At 40.0% G+C, this 14,227-nt stretch overlaps 1 protein-coding gene across 1 annotated transcript; it reads right to left on the minus strand.

Annotated features, from left to right (window-relative positions):
• Window positions 1-1,920: 1,920 nt before the first annotated feature.
• GJC1 (gap junction protein gamma 1) lies at window positions 1,921-5,702 on the minus strand. Its single transcript, XM_044671731.1, has 2 exons — window positions 5,502-5,702; window positions 1,921-3,773 (listed from the first exon to the last, which is right to left on the minus strand). The coding sequence occupies exon 2, from the start codon at window positions 3,751-3,753 to the stop codon at window positions 2,563-2,565; it is 1,191 nt and encodes a 396-aa protein (XP_044527666.1). The 5' UTR covers window positions 3,754-3,773; window positions 5,502-5,702; the 3' UTR covers window positions 1,921-2,562.
• Between the last annotated feature and the right edge of the window lie 8,525 nt (window positions 5,703-14,227).

The following is a 14,227-nucleotide window of genomic DNA, read 5'->3' on the forward strand; positions in this document are numbered from 1 at the left end:
GCAGCTGGGACTTTGCCCAGTACATACAGGTAGAAATGGCTTGGACACTTCACACAAAGGCTGAAAAGAATGCTTACTGTGAAGATAGGAACCAACCATCAGGAAATTCATATCATATAGATATAAATCATATAGAACATACCTAGGAGTGTAGAGGTGGAGGGAGGATACAATGAGAAGTAGTCTTATTTTGTTTAAAAAAACCCAACAACAACTGATTGCTGTTCCCATCTAAGAAGTTCAAGAGTCATCCACAAAGTCATCAGTGAGGAGATTCAAAAGAGAGAACAGTTCTCACAAAAACAGAGAAGAACCAGGGGCAGGATGGTGCTGCAGGCTTCAAATGTCTTTGCCGGGTTACTGACAAGGGACAGCCCTTTTTTCCCTGGACTGTTATTTACCCTTGGCTAAGCCCTTCTTGCTCTTCTCTAGGCTTTTCCCAAAATTCCTCCTCCTTCAAGTAAGAGAACTACTTGGAGCCCTACCATGCCTCAAGGTTTGAGACAGATGAATTAATTAGAGGCAATCCTTCCCTGGCTAGGCTTAGGAGGCTTACATCTTGCAAATTTTCTTAAAATGAATGATGATAAATTTCCTTCTGAAGTTTTTGTGTCTAAGGAAACAGTGTGTTTGTTATTTACCCATGATGTATCTATGGATTACATTTCCTGAATATTCTCCTTTTGTATTGCTTGGGTTTATTTTTGGTTTAAGATACTAGGGGACCCAGACAACACTCTTTTTTCACTAAGCAGGAAAAAAATGCCCTAAACATGAATGGTTAGAAGGAACTTCACATGTTTTGATATGTTTTGGACTACAACGGCAAGAAACAAAAACCCAAGAGATAGGGAAGGGTTTGTTTCTAGGATTTCACTGAATGAATGCAACTGGCAGGTCTTGGGAACTAGATATAAGGAAATTAAGCTTTGGAGAACTTGTGGTCTCTAGCTAGGCCTCTAAGGTGAGGTCCAAATAGCCACCTCTGTGAAATGATCCACTAGAGAAAAGGTCCCTTCATTTCCCTCTCATGGCTAGGAAATAAAAAAACAAAACAGAAAACAAGAAAAAAAAAGATTACATCCCCCTCAGACAAACAATGTGAAAATACCACAAGGCCAAATGTTTTGACATGACCCAGTGCTAAGATCACCCAAACCACCCCCCCAACAAAAAAAAAATGCAAATAAATTATCGGTACCTTGCAAACACAACTGCCTCCTCTTGCCAAAATCAGATTTCCACAGACTGTAAACACAGAAAAGTCTTCCCATTTGCATTTACTGCAATGCCATTTGTATGCCAAAATATTCAGAACACCAGCCTAGACTGCTTTCCTGGGCAGAAATAAAGCCACTCTCCCTACTGGGCCAGTTAGAATTCCAGCGTCTTAGACTATAGGCTCTCTAGTTTTTTTGTAGCCTGAGTAGCTCCAAGTACTATTCATAGGAGCAGGGACATTTGTATACTTCCTGCTAATATGTAAAAAGGGAACTGCTCATCACAGGCTTCGTGAGAGGCTGGCCAGGTAATAGGAGGGAGACTTAAGGCAAGGAATAATTTCATCTCTCTTTTTCCACAGCCCATTTTCCAGTTGTGGCTTTGCTTTCTGATAGAATAAGTGGCCACTCCCAGGGAAGCCATGCTGTCCAGATGTAGGCACATCTCCCTTGGTGAACAGATGTAAAAACAAAACAAAACAAAACAAAAAACTGGATTTAAAAAAGAAATTGGATTTCATGCTATCTGCATTAGCCAAGCTTGCTAATAATTCTGTAACAAATCTTTTCATAGAATTTAACACCTCCCACCCCCACTTCTTTACTTCATTTTTTGTAAATCAGTCTTTTCACCTAGTTTGTTTGTTTCAAATGGGGCGCATCTGTATTAGAAACAATTTTGAGCAACTGGATAAGACCAACCTGGGTTTGTTCTGTAGGGGAAGAGTAAGGGAACTTGGCCCACACTGCTGCAGGGTTTTCTTTTCAAATCTGCAAACTCAGGGCTCCTTCTTGGCCTCCCACTAGAACTGAAATTCTCCCTACAGCATGAGGCACTTTTATTAAGAATCGCATCTATTATAACTTTAAACACATGGTAAAAGTCTGCTCACCAAAGTAATAACACTAGCCAAATGCTAGGCGTTATCTATTACAGCTTTTTTTCCTTTAATATAAAAGTATAACTGCAGAGGTCAAATGTACAAATACAAAAGAAAATTAGCATACTAAAAACGTACCATAATACTGTACATAGAAAACTCTTCAACAAGAATGATTTAAATATATCTGTTCTTTTCCAGATCTGGAAGACACAAGGGTAAAGTTCTGCAACCGTGTTATTGCTGAGAACACGTGCCTGGGAACGCTTTGTTTTCCCTTCTCTCCCACTCCCCAGTCCCCCCCTCCCGGCCCCAAGTCCCCCTGAGCTCGGATCACCAGCCAACGCTAAACATCCCTGAAGATAACCAGAGCCAAATGTTTACTCAATGGAAGTCATTATTCAGTGAGCCGCTCACTGCTTACCATAAACGAGAAGCCCAAGTTATAAGCCCAGCCAAGATTAAATCCAGACAGAATTCTTCCCATCCCCAGATTTGCTACTGGCACTGCTTTTGTTGGACCCGGCTTTGGACCCAGCTTTGGACTTTTTTTCCCGGGGGCCGTGGCGATTGTTCTGGTGGTTGTAGGCCTGGATGGCCAGATCCAGGCGTTCCTGGGCCACTTTGATTTCCCGCTGCAGCATCTCGAGGTCTGCAGGAAGGTTCTCCTCATTGCTCCCATACTGCTGCTCCTGAGCAATGTTGGCCTTGTTCTGCTTGTAGGCGATCTTTGCATTGGACAGTTCGGTGTACTGGATCTGATCTGGTTTGACCACAATGTTATAGCCAGGTGGCGCGGATGGAGTATTCCAAGTGAAAGGATAGTTATAAGCACCCGAATCTTCCAGTTCTCTCTTTTTGCTATTTAGTGAGTCACGTATAGTCCCAAACCCCAAATGGAGCATCTCCCAAATGTTGAGGATCAGACAGAGGCCTGTCACACCGTACATTATTAGCAGGAAGATGGTCTTTTCGGTAGGCCTAGAAATGAAGCAGTCTATTTCATGAGGGCAGGGGATTCTGCGGCACACGTAAGATGGGCGGACCTGGAAGCCGTAGAGAAGATACTGCCCCACCAGGAAGCCCACCTCAAACAAAGTCCTTGCTAGCAACTGTAGCACGTAGATTTTCATGAGGCCATCTTCCCGAATCCGCCGCCGACCATCGTGCTTGGGTTTTGGCTGACTCTGCTCCTTGTTCTCTTTCTCACTCTCTAACTCCATCTCCGGATACATCATGGGGTCCTCCTCGTGGTCCTCCTCAGTTTCTTCCAGGGCCCGGTGCTGCTTCCAGCGCATTGCGTAGGGCTTGCTTCTTGATGCCTTCTTGTCTGCCTCACCATGTTCCATCTTGGCAATCTTGTGGATGGCATAGCCGAGATACATCACCGAGGGGGTGGCCACAAGGATGATCTGGAATACCCAGAAGCGGACATGGGACAGTGGGGCAAAAGCGTCATAGCAGACATTCTCGCAGCCGGGCTGTTCTGTGTTGCATACAAATTTGCTCTGCTCGTCATAGTAGATAGACTCCCCACCCACAGCAGTGAGGACTATCCGGAAAACTATCAATATGGTGAGCCAAATCTTCCCCACAAATGTGGAATGGTTGTGGATCTCCTCTAGCAGTCGAGTCAGGAAGCTCCAACTCATGGTGACTGGATTGGCTTCTCCTACACATAAAGAAGGAGACCTCAGCAGCGAAATTTTGGTTAAAAACTCAACAAATTCATGTGTTACTGGGAAGCAGAGAAGAACTACTCTCATCCCCATTCAGGACCAGCTAATCTAAATTCAAGGCACACACAAATGGCACTTTCCCCTTCATCCCCACTGGCCAATCCAATTTGGTTCAACTATTAGGATGGTTTACATTGGAAACAAAATGGCCTTATATGGTTTTGATAGTTCTAGGTCTTGCCTAGTCTGGAAATTACCTTGGAGTAATTTCAGACTCTTAATCAGGCTGGGCCTGAACTGATTTCCAATTCTTTGGCCCTAGGTCTGCCCAGATCCCAGAGCACAATTTTAGAGAGAGTGTGAAACCAGTCTAGTCTCAAGAAAGAGAAGAATATAGTGAATTCACATTTCAGGATTCTACTCAAATTTTGAATTCTATAGGCATCTAGAATCTATGAGGATCTACTGAGAGCTTTTCAATACTTCAATACTCATTACAAGCTAAAAGAAAGCTACTAGATGATAAAATCTTTGGCTATGCCAACCTATGAAACACAGATCTTTACTGTTCATTAAATATTGCAAACTTAACACCACCTCTTTAATACTTAAAGGGTCTAATGGCAATGGTTACTACTATCTAATTCTGATACCAAGAAATTGGGTTCTTAAAAGAGGAAAACAGAGAGCTTAAAAAAACCCTTACTTTCTATCTTAGTAATAACTCTAAGGCAGAAGAACATAGGCTAAACAGATGAGTTTAAGTGACCTGCCCGGAATCGTACAGCTAGGAAATTTCTGAGGCCAAATTTGAACCCAGGTCCTTCCAGCTCCAAACCTGGCTCTCTATCCACTGTGCCATCTAGCTGGGCCAACAAGGAATTTTTTTTTAAAACAAGGCCTCCAAAAGAAGCATTAAAAATGTTAAAAAAAAGTTAAAAATGAACAAACTACATGTCCTTTTAGGAAAAAAGCTGAAATGTGAGACTGGGCAGCAAAGTGCTAAAGGAATCTAAGGAAATGGTGCAGCTGGAAATCATTAGCAACAATCAGGAGTTGAAATTTAAAGATAAAACGAAACAAAGGGGAAGCTCACCCCCTTTTCCAACCCCCAGCTAGCCTACCTCATACAACAGATTTTAGGAACCTGGTTTTATTTAAAAGACTGAAATGAGTAAGTTCAACAACAAATTCTATGGCCCTTTTATAGAATAACAGAAGTTGAATACAAATGATTACACTTAAACTGTAGTTCTCTGTGGACATTAAGTCCAGTGAATGAGACGGCCCACTCGAAATGACTAGTCAAACAAGGTCAATATTTTAAAACAGAGAAGGTGGCTAGGTGGTTCAATGGATAGAGAGCCAGACCTACAGACAGAAGGTACTGGGTTCAAATCAGATCTCAGCTACTTCCTAGCTGTGTGACCCTGGGGGCAAGGATCTTAACCCCTACTGCCTAGCCTTTACTGCTTTTCTGCCTTGGAAGCAATATACAGAATTGATTCTAAGTGGGAAGTGAGGGAGAGAAGAAGGAGAGGAGAAGAGAGGGGTAGGGAGAGGGAGGGGGGGAGAGAGACAGAGCGAGAGACAGAGCGAGAGACAGAGCGAGAGACAGAGCGAGAGACAGAGCGAGAGAGGGGAATCCAGGTGAATGTATTTCTGTTCCTTCTGGTTTATTGATACTTTTTTATCAAAGGAAACCTAAACACACACTTTACCTGTTAGCCAGAACTTCGGTTATGCAGAATATGCTTAAAGAATGGAAGCTTATCTCGCAGTTCTTCCAGAATCCCACTGGAAGGAAAAAAAAGAAGACAAGACAGAGTCTTAAGTCTCTTCTCATAGATGACAATGAGTTACTAAAATGTCATATTCAAAAGGCACAAGGAAACAAAGCTTTCTTAATACCTAAAGCATTAAAAAATGAAGGGTCTGAATTAAAAATTGAATGTTACATTTCTCTCTTTTTAAAAAACTATATGAGGCAGGACAAACAAAACAGCAATGAAATATACTCTTTTGAAATTTGAAATCATGATCTGTGAAAATATGACATGAAGATGAAACATTTATGAGAAAGAGAAGATGATAAACTCTGTCATCCATAGGAAAATACCAAAGTTGAAGCAATCCCAACCCATTTAAATCAGGTCACCAAAGGGATCACATACATCTTTACATTTTTGGACAATTCCACTATTTGTTATAAACAAACATGCCACAATTATTTACCTAAGATGCCCCCTAGTTCTTTCTCTATCACAGAAACATGTTCTATTTTCCTGCAGAAGGCAGCTGGCCTAGAAGTCTTCCTACCACTGATTCCCCTCCCTTCCCTGGCCACGGAGTCCTTCAGGGATACAGGGTTTCTCTGGCCTCCTAGAGTGCTTTCTGCAGTTCTCCTCCCCTCCAGCAGAGAGGGCTTCAGCTATTTCCATCCTCTCTAGGCCCTCAAAGTCACTCCTTTTTCCTCCTCTCTCCTACCCTGCCCTGGCTCCCAGATCAGCAGGGAGTGAGGGACCCCTCATGTCACTTGTACCCAATACTATTTCTGAGTCTGTACCCTCTCATATCCTTCCATAAATGGGTGTTTATTAAGTGCTGGGCTTTTTCCAGGCACTATATAAACCACTATGGTCTAAAGCAGGAGCTCTGAACCTAGGGCCACAGACTTAGGGTTTTTTCCCCATTTCTATAACTGTGATGGGTTTTTTTTGGCCATTTAATATTTTTATTTTTCCAATTACTATAACTTTCAATATAGTCAGTTTCCTTGTAATCCTAAGTATTTTGTTTTATGTATTTGAACACATTATTATATTCTGAAAAAGTGTCTAATGTCCTCACCAGGCCAAAGGAAGGAGTCCACTACACTACAGAGAGGCTAATTGACCTCTAATTGACCTAGAGCTTAAGTGGGGCTGGAGGTCAGATGAGACAGCCAGGCAGAAACAGAGAAGGTCATTAAGGATCTGGCATGATCCACTTCTGATCTCAAGAAGCCAAGAAAGCACAGGTACCAAGGGGGAATGGCAGCTTGATACCTCAAGATCGGGTTCAGAAATGAAAGGTGAAAGCTTTAGCCAAGGACTCTGACCTGGACCAGAAGTCCAGGCCCTTTACAACTCGAAGTTATCAAGCAGCCTTGGGCCTCTCATTTAACTTTTCCAGGCCTTTATTCCTCATCTGACCCACAGGATCTCGAAGGCCTTCCCTCCCAGCTGAATTATTCTATGACTCTGACTACCTGAGTTCTGAGTGAAGGACATAAGAGTCATAGGAGCTCACTGTAAAACTGAGAAATAAAAAACTTCTGAATGACTTCCAAAGGCCAATAAAGAGTTAACACAAAAAAAAAGTTTCCATGGTTCTGACCTCTACATAAGAAGTTTCCAAAATTTTGGCATCTACAAATTAGAATGTATATGACTTGTCAATGCTTCCATATATGGGAGCACCAGAACCATTTCATTGAAAAAGACAAGAGAGCAGGGCTCTATTCTTGGCTGTTCCCTAACTAATGTGAGATACTGGGCAAATCTCTTCTATCCTTGAGGCATGAGGTTCTTCATCTGCAAATAAAATTAAGGAGCTAGCCAACAGTTTCTAAGGTCACTTCTTGCTCCAAGGATCTATGACTTTACATATGGCTTAATAAAGAGAATGAAAAGGGATTAAGTCCCTTCAGTATCTTGGGGGAGTTAGATGCCCTTTAAACTGCAATACTGGAATACTACAATCAAGAAAACTGTGATGGGAACAAGAATTTTCATCATATCCCCAACTCTATCATTAGGATCAATCCAAGTTGCAATTTCAGGCATAGCCATCTTAATTATTTAAATGTGATAGCAAGTTTATAACAAAGTCTTCTAAAATACTGACACCTATATACAAAGTACTTCCCAAGTCACCAAATTTCCGTGCTGGCAAAACCTTTCTTTTTTTTCCTTTTTAAAACCTTTACTTTCTGTCTTAGCAACAACTCTAAGACAGAAGGGCAAGGGCTAGGCCAATGGAGTTAAGTGACTTGCCCAGGGTCACACAGCTAAGAAGTGTCTGAGGCCAGATTTAAATCCAGGTCCTCCTGACTCCAGGCCTGGCATTCCTTCCACTGAGTCACCTAGCTGCCCCTAAACCTTTTCTTTTCTTTTTTTCCTTTTTAGCAAATAAACATATTTATTAAAGCAAGCAGTAAAACAATAATTGGAGAAGCAGTAAAGATTAGTTTAAGCAATTGGATACATAGAAGTTGGGGGTTCTGGTACTTAGGAGCAGGATGAAATCTCAATTGGGGAGAGAAGGATCTCACTCTATGAATCCACTCTTAGGAGTCTCTGAGGGTTTGCTCCTAAACTTTTTCTTAAAAAAAAAAAAAATCCTATTAACTCTAATAAGCCATCAAACAACAAATCACCAAACATTTATTAAGCACTTACTACATATTGGGCACTATGCTAATTGCTGGGGATACAAAGTCAAAAAGTCCCTGCTGAATCTTATATCCTATGGGGGGAGATAACAAATACATATATAGGTATATACATAACATAGTCAAAGCAAGCACCTGGTAACCCTGAGGGTATGAGAAAGTAGCTGGGGGTGGGGTTGGGGTGAGACAGATTGGGAAGGGTCTCCTAAAGAAAACACTTGAATTGGGGCTTTTCCTCCCATTTTATTTATTCTAAACTTAACAACACCAAATAAAATGTACATTTCTAGAACATTGGGGAACTGAAGAGTAGGACTGTCCAAGAAACTATGAATCTTTTTTGTAGCACTTGCTTTTCTTTTTAATTAACATAATTGAATCAAAATGTACATTTAAAAAAACCTTTTCCTTCTGCTTAGTGTCAGTTCTAAGACAACAGCAAGAGCTAGGCAAATGGAGTTAAGTGACTTGTCTAGCGTCACACAGTCAGGAAGTGTCTGGGGCCAAATGTGAACCCAGGTCCATCTGTCTGTCTCTAGGCCTGGTGCTCTATTCATTGAATCACCTAGCTGCCCTAACACATGAACATTTCAAAGCTGTTTGACTTGTCTGATCCCTTTTTTTCTCAATTAAATTTTTTATTTTGGAAGAACCCTATCCCTAACTCTCCTCCCTTTGACTCCCCCCAGTTTAAAAAGACATACAAACCTGTTAACAAATATGTACTCTCAGACAAACAAATGTCCACTTTGGTCATGTCCAAAAATATATGTCTCTGTCAGAGGAGGGAAGAATGCTTCATAACTGAGCCTCTGGGAGACTTGTTGGGTTTTGCATTGATCAGAGTTGAAATGCATAAAGGAGTCCAAGCACTCTCAGAAGTGAAGGTGAGAAGGGAAAGCATTCCAGGTGTGAGGGTTAGGCAGTGCCACAGCATGGAGAAGGGGGATGAGGTTAGGCCAGAACAGCTGGAATAGTGTGCCTGGAGTAACTTGTAAGAAGACTGGAAGGATAAGTGATGGACAGGTGTAGAAAGCTTTATATCACTAACAGAAGTTTCTATTGGATCCTAGGGGTAATAGGGAAAACTTGGAGTTTGAGCTGGAGGTGACATGGTGAGACCTGAACTATAGGAAGACCATGCTGCTGGCCATTAGAGTAAAGAGGAGAGGACAGTTTGGGAGATATAAGAAATAGAAAGAATATTGGACATATAGGATAGTGAGAATTCAGGGATGATTCAGAGGTTGTCAACTTGGATGATTAGAAGGATGGTGATGCATTCATCTGTAATGGGGATGTTCCAAAGATGGCTGGGGTAAAGGGAATGAGTTTTATTTTAGACATGATAAATCTGAGTTGCCTGTGGAACACCTAGTTGGAAATGTACAAAAGATAGTTGGTGATTCAGGACTGGAGCTCAGGAGAGAGACTAGGGATGCTATAAGATCCAAGAGTCATTTGCACTGACATAACTGAACCTATGGAAGCTGATGAAGTCACCAAGAAAGAATATAGAGCTAGAAAGAAAACATTTCTGGACAGAGCCTGGGAGGGTCCCACCATTAGTGTATGTGATCTGGATATTGTTCCAGTAAAGGAGCCTGAAAAGGACAGATAGGAAGAGCACCAAGAGAGCAAGTATCACAAAAACTCAGGTGAGAGTGTCTAGGAAAGGAGGTTGGTCAATAATGTCAAATTATTGCAGAGAGGTCATACCACACTTGTATTCCACAACTTCCCTACAGAAAGAAGGATGTGTGATACGAATTCTATTGCCTTTTAGTTTTGTCATCATTTACATTATTGTAATCATATATATTATTTTCCTGACTCTGCTTTCTTTCGGTTGTACCAGTTCTTCCAACTCTTCCTCAATTCTCCAAATTTCTTACCCCATATATCCAAATACCACAATTGTTCAGGCATTCACCAATCAATATACATACATTCCCCCATATTTTTGCTACTACAAAAATGTTTTTATGCATACCTAACTATATATAAGCCTTTCCTGTCACCAACTTTATCAAGGTATGTAATGCTCAGCTGTGAGGTAACTGAATCAAAGAGCATGAACAGTAACTTCTCTCACATAATTCCAAATTGTTCTCTAGAATGGTTAGATCGATTTATAGCTTGTTTTATTTTAGTCTCTCTACTGCTATGTATTTTGCCATGCCCTTACAAATTGTAGAGAAGGTACACTATTAGGAGGAGATTATATATTTGTGTAAATTCCCAATATGTTCTGGATGTGGCACTTATCAGAGAAAAGATTTTTTTTGCTCAAATCACTGCTTTTCTTCTTCTAGTTGCACTGATTTTGTTTGTGCAAGCTTCTATAGTCTAACATTGAAACTGTCTTTTGTAATAACTTCCATCTTTTGCTTGTTGTATGAATTCTTCCTCTAACTATAGTTGTATCAGGTAGCTCTCTTACTCCACATTTCAAAACTCCTTGAGAGCATTTCCTCCTTCTCTCAACCTTTACTGCAATCTCTGATAAGTTGTTGGCCTTACTTCTGGTCAAAGTCAACTCCCCTATCTGCATCCTTGATCCCCCCCCCCCCCCTCCAGGTTCTTACAAAAGATCACACTCACTCTCATATTGTACCTCCTCCCTATCTACTGGCTTCCTCCTTGCTGTCTACAAACATCCCCAGGTCTCCCCTGACCCTAACCTTAAAAAACTTTCACTTGATCCCAACATTCCACAATACGTCTCTTCCCCTCCCCAACCAAATTCCTCAAAAAAGTTGCCTATAAATACCATTAATACTGATTAATAATTTTCAAATAAAAATCCTGTCAAACATACTATAGCTAAGTGTATCATTCATTATGAAGAAGTTGGATTTCTTCCAGAGGTAAGATGATGACTCAAGATTAGGAAAACAAATGTAATTAATTATATCAAAAACAAAAGCATCCAAAGCCATGTGATTATCTTGAGTTGCAAAAAAACCTCCTGATACTGTACAAAACTCATTTATGCTAAGAACTGTAACAAAGATGAATAGAAGTTTTTTGTTTTTTAAAAATCCTTACCTTCTGTCTTAGAATCAATACTGTGTATTGGTTCCAAGGCAAAAGAGCAGTAAGGGCTGGGTAATGGAGGTGAAGTGACTTACCCAGGGTCACACAGCTGGGAAGTGTCTAAGGCCAGATTTGAACCTAGGACCTCCTGTCTCTAGGCCTGGCTCTCGATCCATTAAGTCACCTAGCTAGACCCCCCTCCTCCTTTTTTAAATCATAAAAGTAAGCATCTAAAACCAAAAGCAAGCATCACACGCAATAGGGACACACTAGAAGCAGAAAGACGCCCTCTTTCCCCAATATCATTTGATACAGTTGGGAAAATACTAGCAGTATCAATAAGGCAATAGAAATCAAAGATATGTAAATATAGTTAAAGAGGAGGTAAATCTATCCCTCTTTGATGACATGATGATTTAACTTAGAAAATCCTAGGGAACATTTGAAGAAACTAATTGAAACAAATTAGAGCTTCAGCTAAATTGCAGACCACAAAATAAACCCACAAAAATCCACATTTCTATTTAATGATAAAATCCAAGATGGAATAATAGAAAAAAAATCACATTTAAAATAACTACAAAATGCATGAAATATTTGAGTCAATCTACCAAAGTACACACTTACTTTAATAGATTCAATTGCAAAGTTTTCCTTCAAGAAACAAAGACCAACTTAAAAAGAGAAATAGTCAGTAGTCATAGCTGGTCCTTGCCAATATAATAAAAATGGCCAAAGTTATGGTTTTAATGCTATACTAATCAAATTAAAGAGATGCCTTGCAGAACTAGGAAGAAAATAAAATTCATTTGGAGGAGAAAAGTTGTAGAATATTTAGGGAGATAATGGAGAAAGGTAGGAATGAAGGGGGAAAAAGCACTCCCAAATTCCAAACTACATTTTAAAATCACTGTCATCAAAATCATTTGGCATTAGTTAAAAAACAGAGAAGCAGATCAATGAAACAGACTAGATAGGGGAGAATAAAAAATAATGAAACTAAATAACCCAATGCTTAACAAGTAATAAATTTCTTAAGAAAAGAATTTCCTGTTTGGAAACAGTTTGGCTGAAATTAGGCTTAGACCATCAATTTACGCTATATTTAAAAATAAATTTTAAATGGATACAAAATCATATCACAAAGGTCACCCCTCCTCCCACTCCTTTACAGAGGAATGGAAAATTGCAACTTGTCAGATTTTTTCAAATTATTGATCAATTTTGCTAGTTTTTTCTCTTCCCTTGTAATCTGTCTTCTGGCCTTGACATCCATCTGAAACTATTCTCTCTGGGAGAAGGTGGTCAGAAGCAAATATACTGCAGGAATGGGAGATGGCCAATGCAAAGGCAGAGAGATGAGAGACTGGCTAGATCACAGAGTGGGTGAGGGTGAGTAATGTCAAATGAGGCTGAAAAGGTAACTTGAGACTAGTATGAGAACAGTTTTAAAAACTAAACAGGAATGTATGTTTTATTCTGGAGGCCACAGAAAGCCAATGGAATTGGCCAGGTAGGGGAATAACATGGTCAGATCTACGCTTAAGGAAAATTACTTTGGCAGCAGGGTGTTGCATGAACTGGAGTGGTAAAGAGACCAATTAGGAGGCTGATGGGGTAACCTGGGAAGGAGCTGAACTAAGGTGATAGCTGTGTTAGTGGAGAAAAGGGGTGGGATTTAGGAGATATGAAGACAAAAATACCAATCAAAAGGGAAAGTTAAAGATAAAATCAAGGTTACAAGTTTGAGACATTGGAAGGATGTTGGTGCTTTCAACAGAAATTGAGAAGTTTGGAAGAGAAGGGTAGGTAAAAGATAATGAGTTCAGTTTTAGACAGAATTAATTTTCTTTACTCTCAACCTTACCAGTTTTATGAACTTCCATTCTATTATTATTTAATATATCACCATTCTTTCAGTCATATGATGTTACAACCTTCCCTTTGACTTACTCAACAGGCCACTAATTGGTCTCCCTGGCTCAAGGCTCTCCCTACTACAAAGCTATCCTTTGCAAAGCTTATTTCCTTTTTATTTTAATATTTTCTATGAATAAAAATCGATTTCCCTTGAATCCTACACCTCCTTACCTTGAAAAAAAAAAGGAAAAGCAAAATACTTATAACCAATACACATAGTCAAGCAAAACAAATTGCATTGGTCATGCCCAAATAATATTTATCTCATCCTATATCCCAACTCCATTGCTTCTCTCTCAGGAAGAGGTAGGTATATTTCATCATGATCCTCTGGAATTGTGGTTGGTCATTGTGTTGATCAAAATCCTCATGTCTTTCAAAGTTGTTTATCTTTACAATCTTGTTGTTACTATAAAATGTATTCCTCTGGTCCTGCTCACCTCATTCTGTATCAGTTCATACAAGTCTTCCCAGGTTGCTCTGTTCTCTAACCTTTTTATTTATTATAATGCAACAGCATCCCATTCATATTTTGTTCAAGAATTCCCTAACTGATGGGCACTCCCTTGGGTTCCAGTTCTTTGCCATCACAAGAAGAGCTGCTATAAATATTTGTGTAAAAAAAGGTCTTTTTCCTTTGATCTCTTTGGGGATATAGACCTAAAAGACCTAAAAGAGATACTGGTGGGTCAAAGGACAGTAACATTTTGGGTATAGTTCCAAAATTTCTTCCCAGAATGGCTAGACTAATTCACATTTCCATTTCCTTAAAAATTTTTTAAATTTCAACTTGTTTTTCAATTTACAAGTATTGGTTTCCTCTCCTAAAATTTGGGGGTGGGGTGGGGATATGAACAAAATTCTTCTAACAAATATGCATAGTTAAGCAAAACAATTTACCGCATCGGCCATGTCCAAAAATATGTATCTCCTTCTGCATCTTGAGTCCATCACGTCTCGGGCAGGAGGTGGGTAGCATGGTTCATTATCAATCCTCTGGAATCATGAGGGGTCATTTCATTGATCAGAGTTCTTAAATCAAAGTTTTCTAAA

This window comes from Gracilinanus agilis, chromosome 4, assembly GCF_016433145.1.
Source record: "Gracilinanus agilis isolate LMUSP501 chromosome 4, AgileGrace, whole genome shotgun sequence".
Lineage (NCBI taxonomy): Eukaryota > Metazoa > Chordata > Mammalia > Didelphimorphia > Didelphidae > Gracilinanus > Gracilinanus agilis.

What these genes read in the sequence shown, in the direction of transcription:
- GJC1 (XM_044671731.1), bottom strand. Translation starts at nt 3,753, where the DNA reads ATGAGTTGGAGCTTCCTGACTCGACTGCTAGAGGAGATCCACAACCAT.